The sequence below is a fragment of the Brachycentrus maculatus genome, unplaced genomic scaffold (genome assembly GCF_059751285.1).
Source record: "Brachycentrus maculatus isolate JH-2025_06_01 unplaced genomic scaffold, ASM5975128v1 h1tg001001l, whole genome shotgun sequence".
Classification (NCBI taxonomy): Eukaryota; Metazoa; Arthropoda; class Insecta; order Trichoptera; family Brachycentridae; genus Brachycentrus; species Brachycentrus maculatus.
The window spans coordinates 42,235-67,038 of NW_028281719.1; the positions used below are offsets into that span (position 1 = coordinate 42,235).

A 24,804-nucleotide genomic window follows, 5' to 3' on the forward strand; every position below is an offset into this window, starting at 1 on the left:
CGGTTTTATGATGCTGAAAAGATGGACAAACTAATGTAATTTAAATATTTAAAAAAAATTATCTTTTCTTGACAAAAATGTATTTCCTTCACACGAATAAGCCGACAGACTTGCCTCACAAATTTAATAAATCACATCAAATATTAATTGTCCAGCATTTAGAATGGCCTACGAAAAATATACAAAGAAAAAAAAATTACTCTATATTTTCTAAATTATTTTACATTTTAAAAGATGTCGCAAAATGCATCTATGACACACGTATCTATGTATTTTTTTTACACATAATTTTGGACAGACTATAATTAGGGTAAAATTTTACAATATCAGTTAGTCCGAGATATATCAAACGTTATTCAAAACGTGTTTAAAAAAATGAAGAGTAAAAAAATTTCATAGTTTTTACGATATTTAATTCTTACGAAATAAATAAGTTTTTCATTTTTTTCTTAAATGATTACCTTCATTATTATTTAAAACTAGTGGAATAATATTGACATTTTTTAACTAAAAAATTGATATAAAAAAAAAACATATCGGGAAGGAATCTTAAAAATAAAAATAAAATATCTAAATAAAGACATTGATTCCATATTTTTGGACAGTGCTGTTTGAAATGCGGATCGATCGATTTAGATATCCCGCATTGGGGTCGGGTCGATCCCGTTTAGAAAAATGAAAAGGTACGCGTTGCGTTGTTCACTGCTGGAACTTGTTTGATATAAGCGACAAGAGGTTTGCGAGCCCAAATTTGCGTAATTTGTACATTGTCGGCCATCTTGCTGCTGTGCGGGCTGGAGGGGGGGAGGGTTCGAGGGAGGGGACGGCTCCGTAGGGCCCTCAACTGCAAAAAAAGAGAAAAACAACATAAGATACAATGACAAGTATTTCATACTAAATGTGAAACACTGATTTTTTAGTCTACCTAGTTGTATTTTATTGGTAAAAAAACACATAAATATCAGTTTTGTGTGACATTCGTTTGAAAATGCCATTACTAGGCGATACAATCGTCACAAAATTGATTTTTATGTGTTTTTTTTAAACAATATAATACGACCTAGTAGACTAAAAAAATCAGTGTTTGATTTAACATTTAATATATAAATTAAAATGTAGTTCTACAAATTAAACGCCAAATCAATAAACAAGTAATCTAGGATCTTTGCAGTCTTTCATGAAGTTTAATTGTTATATGAGCACATGGGAAATTAGTGTGTAAAGTATGTAAAGTGATCAATTAAGCCAGCCAAATGTCAGTTCGTAAGCCCTGGGATGCTCAGACATCCAAGGATGTTTCATATTAATTATTATTCTTCTTCTTCTAACCCTTATCTGCATAAATTACCCAATTATGCATATAACACTGCATCGTAATGACGCAGTGTTATCTTGATCGTTACTTCGGATCGTAAGTATGTCTTCATAGATCATGTTTTACTTAGTAAATACCCCTATTTCTTAAAATCTACCGTGACACGTGTTTCATTTTCACATACGGTGTTTGAAAATGATGCGGAATACATAGAAACACGTGTCACAGTAGATTTTAAGAAATAGTAATATTTACAAAGTAATATATTAATTAAAAATTATCTGTTTATTAAATTATTTTCTTGTCTACCGTCCATACACAGGCATGTATGTATGTATACGTATGTGTGTATGTTTGTGTATGTGTGTGTCTGTGTTTGTATGTAATAACTTATGTATGTAATATTTGATGTAAATAAATGAGTAAAAAGTAAGATCACAAATGTGTCGGCATGTCTGACACGGATGCTGAGGGATTGCGTCGCTCACATTTTCTTGGTCTTGTTGGTGACGCCGCGCGGGGGGGTGACGGGCCGGTTGGCGCTGGTCTGCACGTAGGCCAGGTGGCGCTTGTCGGCCGGCTTGAGGATCTGGAAGGAGCACATGAGCGTGTCGTCCACGGACATCATGGCGCCCGCGTTGTCGAACTCGCCGCAGTAGTTGGGCGCCGAGAACAGCGTCACCAGCTGCCGCTTGGCGAAGAACTCGTAGCCATCCTCCACCACCTGGTGCGCCCGGCATATCAGGTCAAAGTCGTGCTTGTTCAGGAACTTGGCCACAATCTGCAAACAAACGCAAGTTTTTACCGTCCACATTTTAATATGATTCAATTAATGTAGATCAAACAATTTACTTTATATTTTCTTTGAATTTCAATTTATTATTATTATTATAATTGACTCTGCCCAATGTCTGTACCCGACGGATTCTCCAGTTCTTTGGACACCTTGCGCCTGGCAACGAGGATAGCCTTGAACGACTAGTTGTGATCGGTAGCCTGGAGGGAAAGAGAGGGAAAGGAAGATCCCCACACGGTGGACCGATCAAATTAAGGCAGCAGGAGGCACCTCAGCGGTGGAGCGCTACGTGCAGCGCAGTCAAGGGATAACTGGAGAAGAGTCATTGCTTCTGCAAGGGTCACAACCCTCAGCAATGAGAAATAAGACGGAGAAGAATAATTATTTTTGTATTTTTTTCCCTATATGTAAGATTCTGGAATGAATTATGCTCAATATCTGAGGTTCCAGTGTAGTAGATATACTGCAGAATTAATTGATTTAAAAAAAAAATTAAACAAATGCCCCTAGAATATTTTTTGTATCCCTCAGTGATAATGACAATGAAAATAGCAAATCGAGAAGAATTATTTCTGTAAATAATATAACCAATGAAGTGGTTGAATCTTTATTTATCTTTAAGATTCTGTAAGGAATTATTCTCGTTATGAGATGTTCCACTGTATTTTGTTAGTCGGAGCCGAAATCACCGGTGAACGAGTGCAGCAATGGTACCTCGATGCCGAAGGTGAAGCTGACGCCGCGGTCATTCTCGCCCCAGCCGGTGGTGTCCTTGTCGGGGTCGGACCAGAGCAGGTCGCACAGCAGCCCCTGGTCCGGCACGTCCGTGGGCCGCATGATGCGCCGGATCTGCTCCATGGACTGCAGGTCGGGGCTCAGCCCGCCGTGGCAGCAGAAGATCTTCTCGTCAACTGGGGAGACAATACACACACACATTGTAATAAACAATCAACTTTATGGATGATTAGATGTGCCCTACGTGCTCTGACTACATTTTTGTCAATTTTGAGATATTTGGTGTTTGTTATCAACTGACCGTTATGTACAAATATAAACCATATTGTCCCCACCACATGCAACTCCTTTAAAATCGTATATAAGGGGTGGAGGACCAATATTGGTGAGCTCAGATTAGATTAATATTCAAACGTATATACGTCACGCTCGTTCTTTTTCTATTGGTGTCGCTTTGTTCTTCTCGCCTTAATAAGTGTTATAATTTTCGATATATTGGTATGTCGCTTTGTCCTTATGACTTTGTAATTTTTTATAAATAAATAATTGACTATCATTTGCGCGTTTCCGTCTTCCTCATCACAAGTGTTCCAGTACCGTTAGACGAAACAATCATCCTTTCTTCACTCATTCAATTCACATGCCAAAAACCATCTCAACAAACCTTTCTTAATTTTATATATAATGCTTATATCCTAAGTGTGAACAAGTCCTACATTTTTGAGGACTTGTTCACACTTAGGACTTGTTCACAAGGTTGAGAAGTTATGTTGCATCTCTCTCGGCCAACGCACACAATAAACTACGCGGTTAGCTTAATCAAGAGTGGTGGGTAATTGGTGGAGATATTGCCCGGACGCAACTAGATATAACTGCCACGGCGAGTAATGTCTGCCTCGGAGTGTGCAAGCCGTCCAACAAATTGATATCTTCCAAAGTACTTCGTAATTGAATTGATAATTCTTGAACTTGATATGTTCCAAATGAACACAACATATAAAAAAAAACACTATTGACAAAACACATTTTGATATTAACATAATTTTAAATTAGATTTTTTACAACATTTTGAGTGTGTCCAAATACTTGTTCACAAAATCTGGATTATCTCCAATTACAGGAGTTATATTCATATTATTTTTTGACATCTCATCAAAGATGAAGAAGAATATGGAAGTCTGGGCATTTACGGGGCTGACGACCGTCATAGGCTGGTTTAAGTGATCACTTTACACACGTGTAACATTCACCAATTCAATTAAGTAAAATTGCATATTTTTGAGTTAACGTTTTTTACCAGTACACCCACGGTATACAGAACCCCCCCCCCTATAACGTTGAGATAGGTACCGCAGTATAGAAAGGGTCAATGTTTTGAATCGATTTTTTTACATTTTAACCAGCGTAAATGACCGAAATGAGTCATTATTAAATTAAAATACAATTTTAAAACGTTTACCCCCTATAACGTTCCCTCCGATAACGCAGTACTCAACTCAACGTTATAGGAGGGTTTACTGTAATAGTAGTAGGTACGCAAGCGGGTGCGAAATAGGGGTGAAATGGCCCGCCATAATAACAGAATTTTCACAATGTACCGTAAAATGATATCAAAATTTTATACCGAGACTGCGTTGGAAAAAAATTCATAGACGCGAAGCCTTTTTTCGCGTAAGTACCCAATTTTATTAACAGGGCGGGAAAAATTCTTGAAAATTTTTCACAACGAATTATTGCCAATCGACTTGGCTCAATGGCGCCGAACAAGACTGGAATATTGAGATAATTTTTTACTCGACGGAAAGTGGTGTACGCTTTTTAAGTAGCGATAGAAGATAATTACGAAAAAAATGCGATCGTAATTTTTATTCAAATATCGATATTAATTTTAAGGAAGAGCTTTCTCTAACCAACCAAAGATGGCTACAGTGAGCTTAAATATAAAGCGTCATGAGATTTATGATATATGTAATATTATTATATTTATTTTGACCCTCCGAATAGAACCCGAGACCTGCAGCATGGTAGCCAAATGCGCTAACCAATACACTACGGAGACAGACAATTATTACTATTTTTATATCACATATACAAACGTTGAAAACGTATTTCTTTGCTAAATCATCTCCACATTCTCATTTCCCCCAATTTCATCACAGAGAAGCACTTTTGTGGTAGTATTTTACGAAAATGGCGCTATATAAATTATCGTTGTTATTAAATTATTTAATGTTTTTATATAAATAGTATGTACCAAATGCATTGTTAAGGTCTAAACTATATGTAAAAAATTATCAAATCCCGTCGCCAGCGGTCCGCAGGCGTAGAAAAACACCCGTCCGAAATGTGTTAACTGCGTAAAGATATTACATATTAGATTTTTTTATATTTTCTCATTTGTTTATTTTAAATATGCTTTATATATCTAGGTTTCATACCAACCAATCCGTTTATGGTTTTTATATTTTGCTATGTATTAGTTTTGGTTATTTTTAAAAAATATCTTTTTTGTAACTTTATTATTTGTATTCAAGCCTTGTTATTGTCAACCTTAATGCCATGTTCAAAAATGAGAAATAGAAATCACTGGTATATTATAAGTCTAAATAAATAAATAAATAATAAACCATGGTAATTCTGTATGATTATATAGCTATACAATTTTGAAAATTATTTTTAGGTCCACAAAGTTTTTACTAAACTCAAGAATGCGTTGATTACACTGAAAGTTACTATACAATTCACCTCATAAAAGTATAATGGCGGCAACCGTTACGGGGTTGATAAAATGTGCGGTGAATTTTCTCGAGAGACGCGATATGCGAAAGCGCGCAACGTACTCAATATTGCGCGCGGTACAAGAGCAGCACATCTCTCTCGGATGCTGGTTGTGATTTATCTCGGCGCTTCCCTTCCCGGGGTCGCCGAACTCGGGGCGGAAGGGCGGGCGGGGGGGAGGGGAGGAAGAAAGGAGGTCCACTGAAAAACTTGTCCATCGAAACACATAAGCGAGAGCGTGTCAATAGAGGGATCCCTGCCAGCGAACGTTTGAAGAAAGTTTCACGATGAAATTGTAAAAGAAAACACTTGTATAAACTTACCCCTCTCCTTATTTATAGAACAGATAATTATATATTATGTTTTAGTTTATATTTAGACCTGAAGATGGGAGCATAGTTTCCGAAACTAGTCGTCATAATAACTAAACACAAATGGTAAAAAAAAATGTTTTTCTTTTACAAAAACATTTTGAGAGTCCAAATTTTTGTTCATTTTTATTTTTAAGGAATAACCCGCAAAGTTTCTACTTTTAGAGGCTTGTCTGCGGGTAGGATAGGGAAGGTAGATGTGAAAAATACATCACAAACACCCAGACCAAATGAAAATGAATCTTTCTTGAATTTATTTCGCAATCGGTGGGAATCGAACCAGCTACGCAGATGAGCGTCTACCCGACTACGCAACGGCGACTGTAAATTCTGAATTTGCTCCACTTAGGAGCTGATTAAGACGAGATTTTTACTATTGATATCTCAGACATAAATGAAGTAGAATTTGATAAAAAAAACTCAAAATATTGTGAGTATAAAAATAATAAAAAAAAACTGAAAAATAAGTTTAATAAAAAGTGAAAATGACATTTTCAAGCGTCTCTCCTAGTATGCAAAATAATTCGTGAAGAATTTTACACACATTTTATGAAGGATTCAGCTGGCAAAAACTTACCAATTTTAACAATAGACGTCGCCGAACAAGTAGCATACAAAAGATCTTTTCAATTGAAGCATAATAGGCTGGTTTAAGTTATCACTATAAACACTTGTAACATTCACCATTCTACCCATGATTGACTACTCACTCGATCATTGATTACTGACATTTCGAAAGTTATATTTATGCGATTGACACTATCTCGTGCATGACACTTCTTCGACACCAAATTTGATATGCTTATAAAGTAGTTTTGTCCGCCTCCGTAGTGTAATCGTCAGCCAGCTCGCCTACCGTACCGGAGGTCTCAGGTTCGATTCCCAGGGCGAGGGGGTCAAATAAATACAAATGATTTTTTCACTGTAATATTTTTTCAATATTACCCTGGACTGGTACCTGAAGCGATGGGCTGATCACCTTTCCTTCATGTGTTAACGATCAAGATAACACTGCATGTATATGATGCAGTGCCCTATGCACAATTGAGGTGCGGATAAGGGTTTGAAGTGAAGTATATAGTAATATCATAAGTATATGATACGAATTCAGTAAGCAGTGTCAATCAAAGCATAAATATATCTTACGAATTTTTAATAATGTGTTGTAGTCAATCGTGGTTGGAATGGTGAACGTCAAACGCGTATAAAGTGACCACTTAAAACCAGCCATTGACAGGTCGTAAGCCCCGTAAATACCCAGAATTCCATACTCTTTTGCATTGAATTGAGTAAGTGGTGTCAATTGAAGCATAAATATAGCTACCAAAATTTTAGCAGTGTGGTAGTCAATCACGGTTAGAAGGATGGTGAATGTTACACGCGTGTAGAGTGACAGGTCGTAAGCCGTGTATTAAGCCCATGCCCAGACACCCATACTCTTCTTCATGTAATTTTGAGATATCAATATGAAAATCTCGATAAAAAGTAAGCGTTTTCGGAACAGTCTATTTATTTAAGCAAAATACGAGCGTATTTTTTGTCGGGAATAGCACTTGGCGTGTTTCTTTGTTGTCAAAGTAGCAGAAAGCCGTAAATATACGTCACTAAATCAACAGCTCAACATTTCCTATTCGCAAATGAGATATTCTGGTTTAAACGATTTCTGCAAGGCAGGCAACATAGTACGCATATCGCTCACTCTGGTCTCAGGTTCTATTCGGGATGTCAAAATAAATATAATGATATTACATACCATATATCGCTCACTCCTTTCAAGAACGTCATAAATCAAAAAAATTGATTTTTCAGGAGAAAGTTTATAAAGTTTAAAAATAAAACTCAATGTATTAAAAATAAATATCAAGCCATTTATTGAACTTTTTACTGTGCAACAGATCTTTTTAGGTTAAACCTGAAGATTTTTTCTCCATTTGAAAAAGATTTTGTATACTTAAAAAAATAATTAAACAATACCTTTTCATCAAAATGCAAAAACACTGTAGCGGGTAAATATTAAGTTAAAAATATGCCTCTTTTGCTGAGATATAGTACATTTTCTGGGCATGCCGAAATCATGCACAACTGAAAATTGACGATTTTTGATTTATGACGTTCTTGAAAGGTGTGAGCGATATGTTCACGCATGTTTAATTTTGCCAAAAACTCTTTTCTTGCGAATGACATATTTTACAAGAGAAGATTTTTTTAAAGGTAAGAAATAAAAACAGGCTACCGTAAATCCTATTTCATTAACGGTACTGCTTTGAAAAATCACTTTACATGTTTTTTTTATATGAGGTAAAGGGTTCTTGGATCCCTTATGTTACTGCGACCATATTAGGTCTATTGTGACCTCCCTCTGTCTCATAGCTCACTGTCAAGGCCTACATGAGTCATGTAACTCGCGACCTGTCTTGATGGTAGGAGCAGTATGTACAAGGTTTCTAATATTATTTACAACATTAAAAAAAGTAAAAATCATGATTTTTTAGTAAATAATAGTAAGTTGATGCGTTGAAACGCGTTCTCTCAGACGAATGTGTTGAAAATCGTCGTACGACAGAATTAGAACAGTAACGAGGAAAATACACGAAAGAGAAGATAGTTCAAATGTAATAAAAATTAATGGATTTATTCAATTTGAATATGAGATTATCCAATAAACATAATCTTAGAATTACACTAAATCATCTGGCCTTTAAAACGTCCAAAAAGTAGGTCAAAATAGCCCTAAAATCAAATTCGACTCGGAAAATCGGAAACACATCAAATATCCAAACAATCGCAGAATCCGATCCGGTTTCGTCACAAAAAGCGGTATCGTCTCAAGCGAACTGGTATTCTCCGGGAAACGTATCTCGGGATATTTATTTTTGCCGAATTATTTCTCAGAAAGAAACTTCAAGTGGTGGTTTTGAATTGGAGATGTTTTTATTTGTATTCCCGACTGATCGATCGGTGCGTAATAAAGTTTTATTATTGATTGAGTCACGGTTGTGTTCTGAATCACGCTTAACGTTGTACTCGCAAATATACGACGGTACGCGACCGGCTGCGTGAGGAGCCAAACGTGTATCTGCACACTTTAAAAAAAAATACATATTGTTCAAATGTATTTTAATATTTTATATAAAGTTCTCAAAAAACGTGTTGCTCTTATTTTAAAATGTTTTTAGTAATCGTTTTAAAATGTGAGTTTTTCTTACAGTCTTACATTTTACGATAATCCCGTATTAAGGTACATTGGAAAAAGTACCGTGGTCTAGGGTTTACTAGACTTAATTCAAGTAGCAGCCTAGGGTGATTTTGAATAAATATTAGAGTGAAAAGCCACTGATATTTATATTAACCCTCTGGTAATCGAACCCGGGACCTCCAGCACATTAGCCAACGGAGCTAACTACTGTATTACTAAGGTGGACAGGCGAGATTACATGATAAAAACTATATCGGAAGACCTCCCCTTGACACATTCGTATTTTATATAATGTTCTCAAAAAAATGTTTCACTTATGTTTAAACGTTTAAAGTACAGTAATTCCCATATAACGTTGAGATAGATACCGCGTTATCGGAGGGAACGTTATAGGGGATTAATGTTTTAAATTGTATTTTTACATTTTAACCAGCGGAAACGACTGTAATGAGTCATCATTAAAATAAAATACAATATTCACACATTTACCCCCTATAACATCCCCTCCGACAACGCGGTACACATCTTAACGTTATATGGGGGTTTACTGTAAACGTTTTTGGTAAAACGTGTTTTCTTATCGTCGTATATTTTACGATAGTCCCGTGGTCTTGGGTTAAAACAGAGTAAAAATGAATTTCTCCGCAATATGGCAAGTCATGACCCGACATGTTGACAGTTAATATAAATTCTTATAAAGTAAGTCTAAGCGGTTAGTGCTTGAAAACGAGTCGTTACAGCGTGGGGGACGAACTTAGTCTTGAACCAAGTTTCTATAAACCCAACTCATTCGCGTTACAGTTCGCATAGCGTTTCTCGTTTTTATTGGTACTCGACCACATTATCAAGGACATAAATACATATTAAATTGGCGCACTATGCGCCGTTTATGCATTCAGGAGATGTCTCCATCGGTACAAGACAAATTCCGTTATCTCGACTTGTACAGTTGGAGTCGATATGACCTGAGCGCCGGCACTGGATTGATTATTTATTTATATAATTTATATTTGAAGCACTAACTTTAGAAATATTATAAATTAAAAATGCAATTAATAATAATTTACAATTAATAAATACACAAGTAAATGATTTTGCTAAAAGTCCGTTATTAAATATGTTTCCAATCACTCATCATCCCTGATCCGTTTTCACTGTGACTGCCAATCAACACAAAAAAATAAAGCCACTTGAGATCTACCAAAGCTTCTTTCCCTAACCGTCAAAATATTTTTAATATTGTTTAGTAGATAGTGTTTTAGTATTAATCAGTCTTGATAAAGAAGCTGTTAGCTTCGAAACCGGTACATTATAATTAAGTTATAATAAAATATTTATAGTGATTTTAAAACAAAGTTACATTTTAATTATAAGATTGTTTATTCTTAGTATTTTCATAACGATCTGCTCATAATGGTGCACAAGGCACTGAATCTAACCAACATATATCTTGGTTTTCACTCCTCAAAATTATCTTTCGCTGCACTGTTTTTGAACCCCCCTATCTTTGGGTTATTTTTCAAAAAGTAGGTAAAAAAGAACCGCGGGTTTTTTCCATAACATTTCTCAATAACAATACTTATTTACAATGTACCAAACATTTTTTTCCTTTAAACAATATAACCTTTTATATCCTTTGCAAACCAGAGGCTCTCAACATAAGATGTCACCGGATATTGTAAGAATATTCTAATGAATTTTTTTACAAATATATTTCGTATTGAATGAAATAATATCAATTAATCTCCACATATTCTACATATTCGACAAACCGGACAATAATACTAGTTAGACTAATTGGTCGGTTGGAAGATGGAAGCTATTGTTTCATAACCAAAATTTAGTTTCTTCATTTCTCAGCACGCTCGGCTACCGCACTGGACGTACCGGGTTCGATTTCCTTTCCAAGGAGGGGTGCGGGGGGGGTCAAATAAACATAAGTGATTTTTTCACTCTAAAATTTACTCAATATTACCCTGGACTGGTACCTGGTGTGGAGGACTGATCACCTTTCTTTCGTGTGTTAACAATCAAGATAACACTGCGTTTATATGAAGCAGTGCCCTATCCACCATCGGGTACGGATGAGGGTTTGAAGAAGATGAATATTTAATAAAAAAAATGAGAAAAAATATACATTGGAGTGTGTATTTGTATTTTACCATAATTTTGCATTACGATATGTAATCGTATAATATATTTTACAAACGGCCATAGTCCAGAATTTTATCCCGATAGTATTATATTTACTGACTGGTCATAATGCGTTGATTCATTCCTTCCGGAAATCAATTTTATTCTATTAACGGTTTGCTTATTGAAGATATTTTATATTGAAATGAAAAATGAATCACTGACGCGCGTATTCACAGTTGCCTTAAAAAATTACTTTGCTATGAAAGGTCCATATAAAAAAAATATTGCATTAATTAACCTTATTTGGAATACTCGCTATTGTAAATGAAAACATTTGTTTTTTACCACTTGAGTTGTATTTATTTTAACGACTAGTTTCGGAAGCATCGGTAGCTTCGTCGTTAAAATAAATATAACTCAAGTGGTAAAAAGCATATATTTTCATTTACAATTTCAGTTAATATTCAGACACGAAGATGGAAGCATCTGTAGCTTCCGAAACTAGTCGTTAAAATAAATATAGCTTAAGTGGTAAAAAACAAGTGTTTTCATTTACAATTTTAGTTTACATTGAGACCTGAAGATGGAAGCATCTGTAGCTTCCGAAACTAGTCGTTAAAATAAATATAACTTAAGTGGACAAAACAAGTGTCTTCATTTACAATTTCATCACGTCTTACCACAAAGTGAATGCCAAAACAAGAAATATAATATTCACTATCATTTTATTATCTTAATACATCGGACATTGAAAGCCATCACACAGAATGATAGAAATCAGCCGAATATGGAATGGCTGGATGTGGAAGCGTCTGCGGAGGGCCGTTATGAGAATTGGCCTAAATGTATATTTGTGTCGATATTCAGATTCTCCACAAACACATTCCTAGGGGAATCGAAGTGTTAGGCAAAGTTTGGCTTGTACTGTGTATAAATAGAAACACATTTCAACACTCTCCAGATCGATATCGATCCGTATACCCCGACACGGTGGTTCAAGACTCATGACTCTCTGATAATGTAATAAATAATTAAATGAAACGTATCCCATACCAAGAAAACAAAAGAAAACTATATACAATTTTTATTGTATATTAAAAGCATTGATAACTTTGTGGTATGGTAATAAAACACTCTCCTTATCATACATTGCTCACTTTGTGTAATACCACTTTTATAAACAATTACGGTGGAACCTCTCATAACGAGTAATTCGCATAAAATCTGAAAAATTTGCTCCTTTGACGAGCAATGTTTCGCATAACGAGTAACAGAGGAAGGGCAAGCCCCTTTTTCATGACATTCCCTTGTGAACCGGGACTTTAGCGGCTTGAGAAGGAATTACAGAAGTAACTCCTATTTTTAATATAAGCAGAAGCATGGAAAAACTTTGGCCAGAGAGTGTTGTCGAATGTGATTTTGAAACGGTAACTGTGGAGTGTAAAGTCAACGAGATTGTGTCATTAGCCAATATCATGACACTCGAGGTGGATAACAACGATATTGAAGAGCTTGTGAATGAGTACAGCCAAGAGCTGGCCACCGAAGAGCTTATGGGGTTGCATCGTGTTTCACAGCAATACAATATAGAGAAGAGTTTAAAGCATGGGAAACTGTTCCATCGTACGTTAAGAAGCATCACCCTAATAAGGAGGTGTTTATTCCTGCAACAAATTTATTTAATGATAATGCTGTGACAAATTTTCGACAAATTTTGAAGCGTCGGCCAAAAGTTTTCTAGTTAAAAGGGATAAATTATTTGTCATAAATTCATATCTTAATTATATTCCCAAGTAAAAACATAGTGCAAAAACACTACTTAACAATTTATAAGTGTTTTTATGTGAATAAACGTTAAAAAAAATCGGGTTTTCTTTCGGCCTGCAACGCATTATCGTATTTTCCATTGATTTCTATGGGAAATAATGTTTCGCTTAACGAGTATTTCGCATAACGAGTAAGATGCTGGAACGAATCAAACTCGTTATGAGAGGTTCCACTGTATTCGTTACTACCGGATTCAGGTCATGAAAATAAAATTATTACGATTTGACATTTATAATTCAAAATATTATGATCCACAACATTTCTGGGTGTATCGAAATCCTTGTTCACAGATCTGGGTTTCTCAACTTAGGAGTTAATTTAAAATTTTACAATTCAACATAGATGAAGAAGAATATGGAAGTTAGGGTATTCACAGTGCTTATAATCCATCATAGGCTGTTAAATAAAAAGGTCACTGCTAAATAAAAGCTTCCTTAAATCAACCATAGATGGTTACCGTAAACATAAAGCGTCATGAGATTTATCATATCTGTATGAGATCCAAAAATTTGAGTAGTGTGGTGGTTGTCAATCATAGATAGAATGGTGACTGTTACACGTGTGTAAAGTGATCACTTAACCAGCCTATGACGGTCACAAGCCCTGTAAATACCCAGACTTCCATATACGTCTTATATTGTGATGACAAAATGTGAAAATAACTAAATATTAAATACTTATTTATTGATTTGGCGTTTAATTTGTAGAACTCCATTTTAATTTATGTATTAATTATAAATCAAACACAGATTTTTTGAGTCTACAAGTTGTATTTTATTAACAAAAACACATAAAAATTATATTGTGACAATTGTTTCGCCTTCGTTTGATAATGCCCTAACAAGGCGAAACAATTGTCACAATATATTTTTTATGTGTTTTTGTTAATAAAATACAACTTAGTAGACTCAAAAAATCTGTGTTTGATTTATAATTAATACATATATTAAATACTTGTTCACAAATCTGAATTATTTCCAATCATATGAGTTATTTTATAATATTTTTTTACCTCATCATCATCATCAACATAGATGAACAAGAATATGGAAGTCTGGGCATTTACGGGGCTAATGTTATATTTAATGTTGCGCGTGTGTAAAGTGATCACTTAAACCAACCTATGACGGTCGTAAGCCTCGTAAATGTCCAGACTTCCATATTCTTCATCTACGAGTTTGTTGAGATGTCAAAAATAATAAGTATTTGGATATACTCAATATGTTGTAAATTTAAATTCGGATTAAATTTTTATATTTATTGCAACATATGTTACTTTCGAAGCTAGACGGTCATTCTTTTCTCGACACGGTCGCAAACGAATACGCCTGGAGGCGTTTTTTTTCTTCGTGTTTACTCAGCTCCAGAAACTCACGACTTTGTGACGTCATGAAACGTTGGTGGCGAGCCAATTCGTATTATTAAGGATAATATTAGACCCGGAAATTTTAGGAATCGATCGTTCCGGCCGTGCATTAGCGAGATCAGGTCCAATCCCATTGATGTTGTTAAAAAAATATTTAAACAAAATAAAATGGGTACATATTTTTGCAGCGTCGTGTGAGAACCAGGGTTTTTTCCCAAGAACGGCACTCCGGCACCTTTTTTCACGAGGATATATATTTTTTAAATTTTCAAAATCTATTAGACGAAACAATGTATGCGCTTACGTAATTGCAATCTATATTTATATAATTCATTCATTCAAACCCTTATCCGCATCCCAATGATGCATAGGGCACTGCATAATATAAACGCAGTGTAATCGCAGTGTATCTTGATCGTAAACACATGAAGGAAAGGTGATCAGCCCTCCGCTTCAGGTATCAGTCCAGGGTAATATTAAGTATTATAATATTAAGTAATATTATAAGAGGCGGACAATTATATAATTTTATTTATATAATTATTCAAAATAATAAAATATGGCATATTAATGATATTTGAATACATTTTTTTAAATAAAAAGCTTAATATGAAGTGTGTTCCAGGACATTTTTTGTTTAAAAAAAAAGAACTAATGCGTTTCACAGATCATTCCAAAATTTCATTATAAAATTTTAAAAACACATCACAATCAGAAGCGTGTATTCTAAATAGACAGAAAAGCAGTGCCTACCCTGGATTACTCGCGTTTTATATAGAAACAGGACCAGTGCCTTCTATGCCTTAAGGTGGAGACTGACCTCCACATTTCGTCGTAACGTAACACGTTACGATGCGAACACAGAAATTTGATGACGTATGCGAACGCGTGTTTTTTGTTTTATTCAAATATCTAAAGTTTAAACCTTAATATCTCCCTTACTTCTCTACAGATTTCAATAAGAATGTTATCGATAGTCTTGTGACATTTCCAACCAACATCGTGACAAAAATCTATTGTGAATACGTACCCTTATTATGGAAACGTTTGATCTATAGAATCAATTCCGAGATATGAATATCTTTACGCCCACCCATTGCTATAAATGGAATTCACCCTTTTGAAAGTGTACTTGCCCCATAAAATCCGGCGAGATGAATCCGGTAATTGCTCATTTAAAAATAAGTGGATTGAACAATAACTTTCATCGTTAGGCTATTTTTACCTTACGGGCTTGGCTACCTTACGGAAGTTTACGGTTTAATCACGCGATGTACATCACATTGAATAAAGAAAATAAACGAGGAGCTGAAGGTGTGTTGCCATGTAGGAAACGAAATGGAGGAGAAAAAGTAGGTAGGTACTATACTAATGTGCAAAGGCAAATTAACCGCAAGTTAAAAACAGTAGTTTTGAGATAAACGAGTTTGAAAAAGATGCTTTTTGCCAAAACATGTATCAAATACTATTTTGCGGCTATTTGGATAATGAATATCTCAGTAAAGGAAAGAGATAGAGCATAATCTGCGATTGTATGTGATAGAGGCCAGTTATAAGAATGCTTTGAGCCGTGTTAAGCCAAACAGCCGCAACTTGAGTTACGGCTTGTTGCCTTTACACATTAGTATACGAGTAGCAAAAGCTAGGGTGATATGAAAAATATCGAAGATGTAAAGTTTATGGACAATGTTGCCATGTCGTAAATGGAGGAGAAATGCAAGGTACTATAGTAGAAGGCTAGGACAATCGGCGTCGCATACCCGTACTCGTACTAATTTGTGTAAGTTGTACATTGCCCATATCGCTCACTCCTTTCAAGAACGTCATAAATCAAAAAAACTTGATTTTTCAGGAGAGCGTTTTCAAAGTTTAAAAATACAATACAATATAACAAAAATAAATATCAAACCGCTTATTGAACTTTTTACTGTGCAACAGATCTTTTTAGGTAAAACCTGAAGGTTCTTTCTCCATTTGAAAAATATTTAGTACATTAAAAAAAATAATTAAACAATACCCTTTCTTCAAAATGCCAAAATAACACTTTCTGCCCTGTAGCGGGTAAATATTAAGTCAAAAATATGCCGCTTTTGCTGGGATATAGTACATTTTCTGGGCATTCCGAAAACATGCACAACTGAAAATTGACGATTTTTGTATGTATGTACGAGTCTTTTGAAAGTCCCAATTTATTGTTCGAAGTTAATGGCGAAGAAGATGTCGTCACTTGTTGCTGCAGACCAATCCACAGGATTGGGACAAAAGAAAAAGAAGAATCTAAAACAAAGCCATATCTAGATTCTATTTTTATATCGAGCATTTTAAACTGTTGACAAAATAACGAGTAACGACCGCACGCGGCAGTCTAGTGCTGACGTCATCGGCTCGAGTACCCCCCCCCCCCTCCCACTGGCCTCCTCACCTAGGGCACGTGGACAAGGTACCAAAAGGGTTTAAGTTTTGGACGCAGGTACGCGCTTGTATAGGGGAAGGAAAGGAATCATCTGGAATGTCAAGGAAAATGCCAACCTGGCAACACTGGCGATGGGCATCGAAATGCGTCATGTGAATCGAAACGGGGGGAAAGATGAAAACGAATAAATTTCCGTACGGTCTTTCTGTTTCAAAATTGATTCATTTCAACTCTTATCCACACCCGATGGTGCATAGGGCACTGCAACATATAAACGCGGTGTTATCTTGATCATTAACACATGAAAAAAAGGTGATCAGCCCTCCGCTTCAGGTACCAGTCCGGGGTGATATTGAATAGATATTAGAGTGAAAATCACTTATATTTATTTTAACCCCCCATCCCTTGTGAACCGGACCCGGGACCTCCAGTACGATAGCCGAGCGTGCTTACCATTACACTACGGAGGCGGACCAAAATACGCAAGTAATTGTAAAAAAAGTAAAATATAGAATTATACGCAGTCATGTCGCTCACTCCTTTCAAGAACGTCATAAATCAAAAATCGACAATTTTCAGTTGTGCATGTATTCGGAACGCCCAGAAAATGTACTATATCCCAGTAAAAGAGGCATATTTTTAACTTAATATTTGCCCGCTATAGGGCAGAAAATGTTGTTTTTGCATTTTGAAGAAAAGGTATTGTTTATTTCTTTTTTTAATAGAAGTACTCAATATTTTTGAAATGGAGAAAAAACCTTCAGGTTTTACCTAAAAAGATCTGTTGCACAATAAAAAGTTCAATAAGTGGCTTGATATTTATTTTTTAAACATTATGTAATATTTTAAAACATTAAAAACGTTCTGCTGAAAAATCAAGTTTTTTGATTTATGACGTTCTTGAAAGGAGTGAGCGATGTAAGGAAGTGCTCTGGGAGGAAAAGATGCATCAGCGTAATTTTGAATCTGTTTACGAGACTATTTCGAGAAAAGTATTATTCTAACGATCCGTCGAAGCGAGAATTCTGTTTGAAAAACCCATTTTTTGACGAGAACTTGCAAAATGCAAATATTTTTGTACAGAGTGTATTTATTGACCCATTACTTTATAATTATAATATTAAATATAAAAATAAAACATAAGAAATTAACTAATATATCGTAGTCATACAGGAGAAAGTGACCAAGTGCATTTCTTACAAAAACGTGATTATTGACTATTTGATATCTTACTAGCTTAATATTGCCCTTAAAAAATTCCAAAATATATTAAACTTGGTAGTATAATATATTTACTTGTTAAAAAAGACTAACTGCATTGATGTTTATTTTCTAGCCAAGCAAAAGTGGCTTAAATGGCCCTCCTGAACATTTTAAGTTTTGTTAGTTGGTCACTTTCTCCTGTATGACTACGATATAAAAGAAAAGAAAAATACAATTACACCATTAATCAAATAAAACAATAAACTTTGAGTGTAAGTCCCTCTCCAAGCAAAAGAGCGCAGTCTCTTTTATGGAGAGGCACAAGAGAGAATGCAAAGCCACAAAAATCTGTCTTTGCCAGCAATCTTCGCCTCTTCAGCATTCACGCATCTCCTCATACATACCCGCCGATTATTCCAACTCCTGACCTGACCACTTTCAAACACTGAAATACTTGATCATGCCAAGTTTTTCTCGGTCTCCTGACCTGACCACGCCCAAACATTGTCAAAAAAAAACATTGCCAAAACATTGACTTACCAATTGCGGCGACCGGTAAACAGTTGAAGCAGTCGGTGAATGTTTTCCACAATTTGATGTTATACCGCCGCTTGCACTCGTCATAGAAGCTGAAACAAAAAGATAAGTGATATTGGTGGAAGTGATATTGATGAAAGTGATATTGGCGAAAGTGATGTTGGTGGTAATGATATTGGTGGTAGTGATATTGGTGGTAGTGATATTGGTGGTAATGATATTGGTGGAAGTAATATTGGAGGACGCTCTTATTGGAAAACGATCATAATGTTGTGTACTGCTAGATCGAGGCTAATCCAGTTTATCCGTACGGGAAGGCCAATATTCCCAGGGGACTCTTTACCACCTAGGCTCAAATTCATAAAGAAGTACCCGAGAATAAGAAACGAGCGCAAGAGCACTGTGAATACGGACGGTTATTTCATTTTAAAAGTAAAAGGATGCTTTTACGAATTTTATGCTAATGTACGGGAGATAATAATCCAATTCGATTAAGCGTGATGTTTTAGGTGAAGGAAAAAGCGTACATGCTACAAGAAGTAGGTTTAAGTTATTTCAGGGTTGTAAGGCGGAGTATCCTTGGGACCGATATCATTAAGGACCCTAGAGCGGTGGTCCGCAACCTTTTCTCACCTACGACACACCAAAATCCTTCCTAGTATTCCGCGGCACACCAAAAGCTAAAGTATATAGACTATTGAAAAATTATTTAATTGTAGTAATTATTATCCGCCTCCGTAGTGTAATGGTCAGCACGCTCAGTTCCCTATCTGGAGGTCCTGGGGTCGATTTCCAGGGGGGGTGGTCAAATAAATATAAATATTTTTTTTCAGTCTAATATTTATTCAATACTACCCTGGCCTGGTACCCGAAGCGGAGGGCTAATCACCTTTCCTTCATGTGTTAACCATACTGCGTTTATATGATGCAGTGCCCTATGCACCAATGGGGTGCGGATAAGGGTTGAGAGAGAGAGAGAATTATTATATCCTACATTTTGAAAAACAGACAAAATTATGAAAAATAATTTGTCATCGTGTATTAAATAATAAAATATCATAATGAAAAAAAATGTAAAATGTCATATACATTGAATTTGATCGCGGCACACCTGTATCCGGCTCACGGCACACCAGTGTGCCACGGCACACCGGTTGCGGAGCACTGCCCTAGAGGGCTCAGACGACTTGGGGATAAGTGCCAAAAAACTTAAGATTTAACTTTACATTCATGTACGTGATTGTTTTTAGGCAAAACGTCGTAAACTCAAATTGGTTAAAGGATCCTTGGATCGCTCCAAAGTGAAGGTTTTTCTCTCTCTACAGATTTCATATTCATTTATCATATTTCAGAGTCGGGCGTATATTTACATATTTTCAAGGGATTTACTAAAAAAAATATTTTCGTCGAACAAGTGGTACGAATGATTTTTCTATTTAAAATAACTTTACTGATATATTTTATATTTTAACACGTAATAGCCGCAATCCCACATCTCAAGGCCCAGTATTCGTTAAGTCGCAACTTAATTTTCTCTAAACATTTTACGTCATCGATTTTTTCTTAAGCCACCGTTTTTGCATTGAAAAATAAGTTTTTAATCGAAGTAATTATACGGTTTTGAAAACAAAAGAGTTACTGAAAGGATAGGAGCTAAAAGAATTATCAAAAATATTTTTTCTGTATATATTCTTAAAAAAATCTAATATACATTATTTAAAAAAAATCAGGCGTGAAGAGACGTGTGACCTCTCCGGTGTAAGCAATCTCCGAGAAAGGTCTTAAGCGACTGGTATTTGAGTACCTAGAACACATGAGGCATGACCTGCGTTATTGAGTTATTGAAAGGTTAGAGAATTAAAAAAAATCTAATTAAATTCTAAAAAATCATCCAATATACATTCCTTAGAAAAATCGGGCGTGGAAAGACGTATTACCTCTACGGCGGTCGGCCGATTAATGAATTCTGTGTTGCGTTGTATCCCCTTAACCCTCACTTCCAGCTATCATCTCTCGTTAATTGTAGCTCAGTTCACATGAATACTTTCTAAGGTCATATGTCAATGCGTGATTGTCTAACTTCGCTCTGAACATATTTTCCCACATTTTCGCATCTCAACAAAGATGAAGAAGAATATAAAAATTATGAGTATTTACAGGGTTTATGGTACGTCACAAGCTGGTTAAGTGATCACTTTACACGCGTGTTCTCAATTCACCACTCTACCCATGATTGACAACTTCACATTTTTTTGGATATCCTAGATATAATGATCAATCTCGTGACATGGTCCAGATAAGTTCACAAAAATAGACAACTCAACATAGATGAAAAAGAATACGGAAGTCTGGGTATTTACGGGGTTTATGCCCTGTCATAGCCTGGTTAAGTGATCACTTTACACGCGTGCTACATTCACCAATTTTACTCGTGATTGACAATCCTACCAATATTTGTGTTTAGCGAGTGTTTTTGCCTAGAATTTTCACTCATGAATTACATGAAATTATAGTAACTTTAAACAAAAAGAGTAAATCCACTCACGAGTAGGCATAGGCTATGAAACTTATAATGTTGAAGCCCGAGTAGGGACACGATAAGCGGTGTTGCATAAGCCGTAGCTAGATTTTAAAGTCACTTGGACGTTAGGTAATCAAAAAAAAACAAGATTTGAGAAGGATTTGGACACACCGTCGGACGAAACTTTGTGAATATTTTTCTCAGCCTTGAAACCACCGAGATGGGTACATATTCAATATGCATCACTTGAGCTTCGGGAAGGTCGTGATAAAATCCGGCTCAATAAAAAGAAAAGAAATGTCAAGAAAGCTATGTAGGGTAAATAAGGAAAGGTTGAAACAAATGTCCGAGAGAAGTGATATATCGCTCACTCCTTTCAAGAACGTCATAAATCAAAAAACTTGATTTTTCAGGAGATGGTTTTTAAAGTTAAATTTTTAAAGTTAAAATATAAAATATTAAAAATAAATATCAAGCCACATATTGAACTTTTTACTGTACAACAGATCTTTTTAGCTTAAACCCGAAGGTTTTTTCTCCATTTGAAAATTAACTAGTTTATTAAAAAAAATTTAAACAATACCTTTTCTTCAAAATGCAAAAACAACACTTTCTGCCCTGTAGCGGGTAAATATTAAGTTAAAAATATGCCGCTTTTGCTGGGATAAATTAGTACAATTTCTCGACAATCCGAAAACATGCACAACTGAAAATTGACGGTTTTTGATATATGGCGATCTTGAAAGGAGTGAGCGATATATGTAGAAATATACGCATGCGTGGCGCGGAATTGACGATTTCCACGTCCATATTTCACTAATGCAGCACATTTTGTTGCTATAGCGTTTTTCTACCGCAGGGCACTTAACGCCACAACAGAACGTAACATAAAAAACAATTTCATTCAAGTCCCACCCAACATACGATAAATCACAACTTAATTTTCTCTAAACCCTGGCAACATTTGACGTGATTTTTTTCTCTTAAAGCACCGTTTTTATAGTGTCAAAATTAGTTTTTCTTCGAAATAAATATATGGTTTTGAAAAGAAAAGAGTTATTGAAAGGCAAAGAGTTACAAAATTTATTTAAAAAAAATTCAATGTATCGTGGGTGTACTGACAAATAACGTTAACTCGAAAATACGCAATTTTGACTTAATGATGCATATCATAACATTTACAACGTTTTATAAACTAGAAAACTATACTTAGTTATTTGAAATGTCATATATATATATATATATATATATATATATATATATATATATATATATATATATATATATATATATATATATATATATATATATATATATATATATATATATATATATATATATATATATATATATATATATATATATATATATATATAGTTAAATTCATCTTTATGTTTAATAGCGGGTATTTTATTCAGGCTAAAAGATTTAAATAACAGGGATTATTTAGATGGGGATTTTAGAGTTAACGTTTTTTGCCAGTATACCCACGATATATTCTAAAAGTCAAATTCCAAATATTTATTCCAAAAAAAAAATTGCGTGCGAAAGCAAGACCGACCACTAGAGCGACCGTTCGCGTTCTGAATTCAAACGACTGAGATCTCAGCCTTAAAGGGTAAAGCATATTAGTAGCATGTGTATCTATACCTTAATTTTTAAATGACTAAACAATATATCGCGATGTAAGTGCATCTAAGATTGCCCTCCGAGGTCGAATCGCTCGGTAATTCGATTCAAATTTGAGTGTGAACAAAAATAGTGTAATTGAATGGACCAGAGACTTGTCCACGAGCGCTTAAGAGAAAAGGCGCGACCTCTAAGGTCACGAACGTGAGAAGTGCTCACAGCGAAAATTCCTTTCCTTTCGCGCACTTAATTAAGAAAAGAGTCTTCTTTTACATTGCAGAGAAAAGTTCTTTTCTTTTTATCTCGGCGAATACGTAACTATCAAAATTTATATCCGGTCATTAAATAAATTGGAATCAGAATATTTATTGTTTTTTTTCGTGCTTTCTCTTATTTACGAGTTAAGCTCATAGGGAATTAATGCGGTGTTATCTTGGTTGTTTAAACACGGAAGGGCTGTGGTGAGTTGTCTGTTTCGGTGTTTACGCAGGATAATACCGAACCTGAAACGTAGGGAATGGTAACCAAACGTGTGAAAAAACAAACTGTTTGGATTACGGATTTATAAACACACACACATAAGAAATACATCATTAGGTCAGATGTAGATTACATTTGACCTGATGATGGAATGGTTGTTTCGAAGCCGATAGTCATGAGGTGGCGTTACACAGTGAGCGATGAATGATAAGAATAGTGTTAAACTCGATCAATTTAAATTCATTTTGTCAAAAAAAAATAAATATGTAAATTCATGGTTCTCCGCCTTGTGGAGTATATAACATTTTGTCTAGGCTCACACCGGTCTGATGATGTCGGTAACGACGACAATAATAAAATAAGATATATGTGTAAAAAAAAAAACTATATAGTTTTTATTTTAGGCTCACACCGGTCTAATGATGTCGGTAACGATGACACTAGTAAAAAAGATATAAGTATGTGTAAAAAAAAAACATTTAGTTTTATTACATACATAAGAAATGGATTAAAAAATACTCTAGGAGTGGAAAAATTAGTCATATCTATTTTTACATACTTAGAAAGATATTTTACGTCAATATTCCGTTTACGAGTATGTGGGTGGTGTGTTGTCAATTGTCACCCCACCAAGACACCCTTGATTAATTAAAAAGTTTGTACAGTTTTAGGCAAATTACCTTTTTAAGGTGTGGTCGGCGGTCGTGCAATTGGAAACCGTTTACTTTGCGCGCGGGCGTTACATTTGAATACAGCATTAACCCTTCAGTTACCAAAATGCGATATATCGGCTTTTGGTACTCTAGCGAGAAATACCGGTAGCGTTTGGATCTGACGTCATGATTTATAAAAGTATAAGATACATTTTGGACAGTATGTAAGTGATTACATACTGTCCAAAAACTTCCGGGCTGTGCAAAAAATTCCAAATCATAGTTTTTTTCTTCAATAAGTTATCTGTATTTAGAATTAAATGATCATTTGTATTTTATAATAACAAAAAGTAAATTAAGTTGTATTAGTACAAAAATTTAAGTTACAAATATACTTGAAAAGAAACACGAAAAAAAAAGTACATTAAAAAAAATTATTTCCGCGAAAATTAAGTTGTTTATAGCTGTGATGTTATTAAAAAAAATACGTATATTGCAAACTTTTTATCAAAATATTTTTTTACACGCACCCCTACACTATTTCTTTCAACGCCGGAAATCGGCAATTGTGTCGGCGAGTCTTTGATTATCAGTGTTATGCGAGCGGGGTAAAAAGGAGATTGACAATCAGCGAGCAGCGTTTACTTGTTAGTCATTTAGTTACTGATTTTTTATAACGTTGCATACATTTAGTTGAATAAAATCCCGAGAGATATTTTCGACACGCCAAAGATAAAACAATGGCACATAGTGTTTATAAATTATAAACACATTTTACTTGTGAATTATTTACGTTTAAATCTCAGATTTTCTGGAAAGGTAACCCCAAAAGCCCTGGCAACCAAAGG

The 24,804-nt window shown here is 35.0% G+C and overlaps 1 protein-coding gene across 1 annotated transcript; it reads right to left on the reverse strand.

The window, feature by feature from the left end:
* Positions 1–311: 311 nt before the first annotated feature.
* LOC148299673 (serine/threonine-protein phosphatase alpha-1 isoform-like) lies at positions 312–18,761 on the reverse strand. Its single transcript, XM_088275825.1, has 4 exons — positions 18,677–18,761; positions 2,826–3,022; positions 1,804–2,096; positions 312–844 (listed from the first exon to the last, which is right to left on the reverse strand). The coding sequence occupies exons 2-4, from the start codon at positions 2,967–2,969 to the stop codon at positions 841–843; spliced, it is 441 nt and encodes a 146-aa protein (XP_088131951.1). The 5' UTR covers positions 2,970–3,022; positions 18,677–18,761; the 3' UTR covers positions 312–840.
* Positions 18,762–24,804: the final 6,043 nt, after the last annotated feature.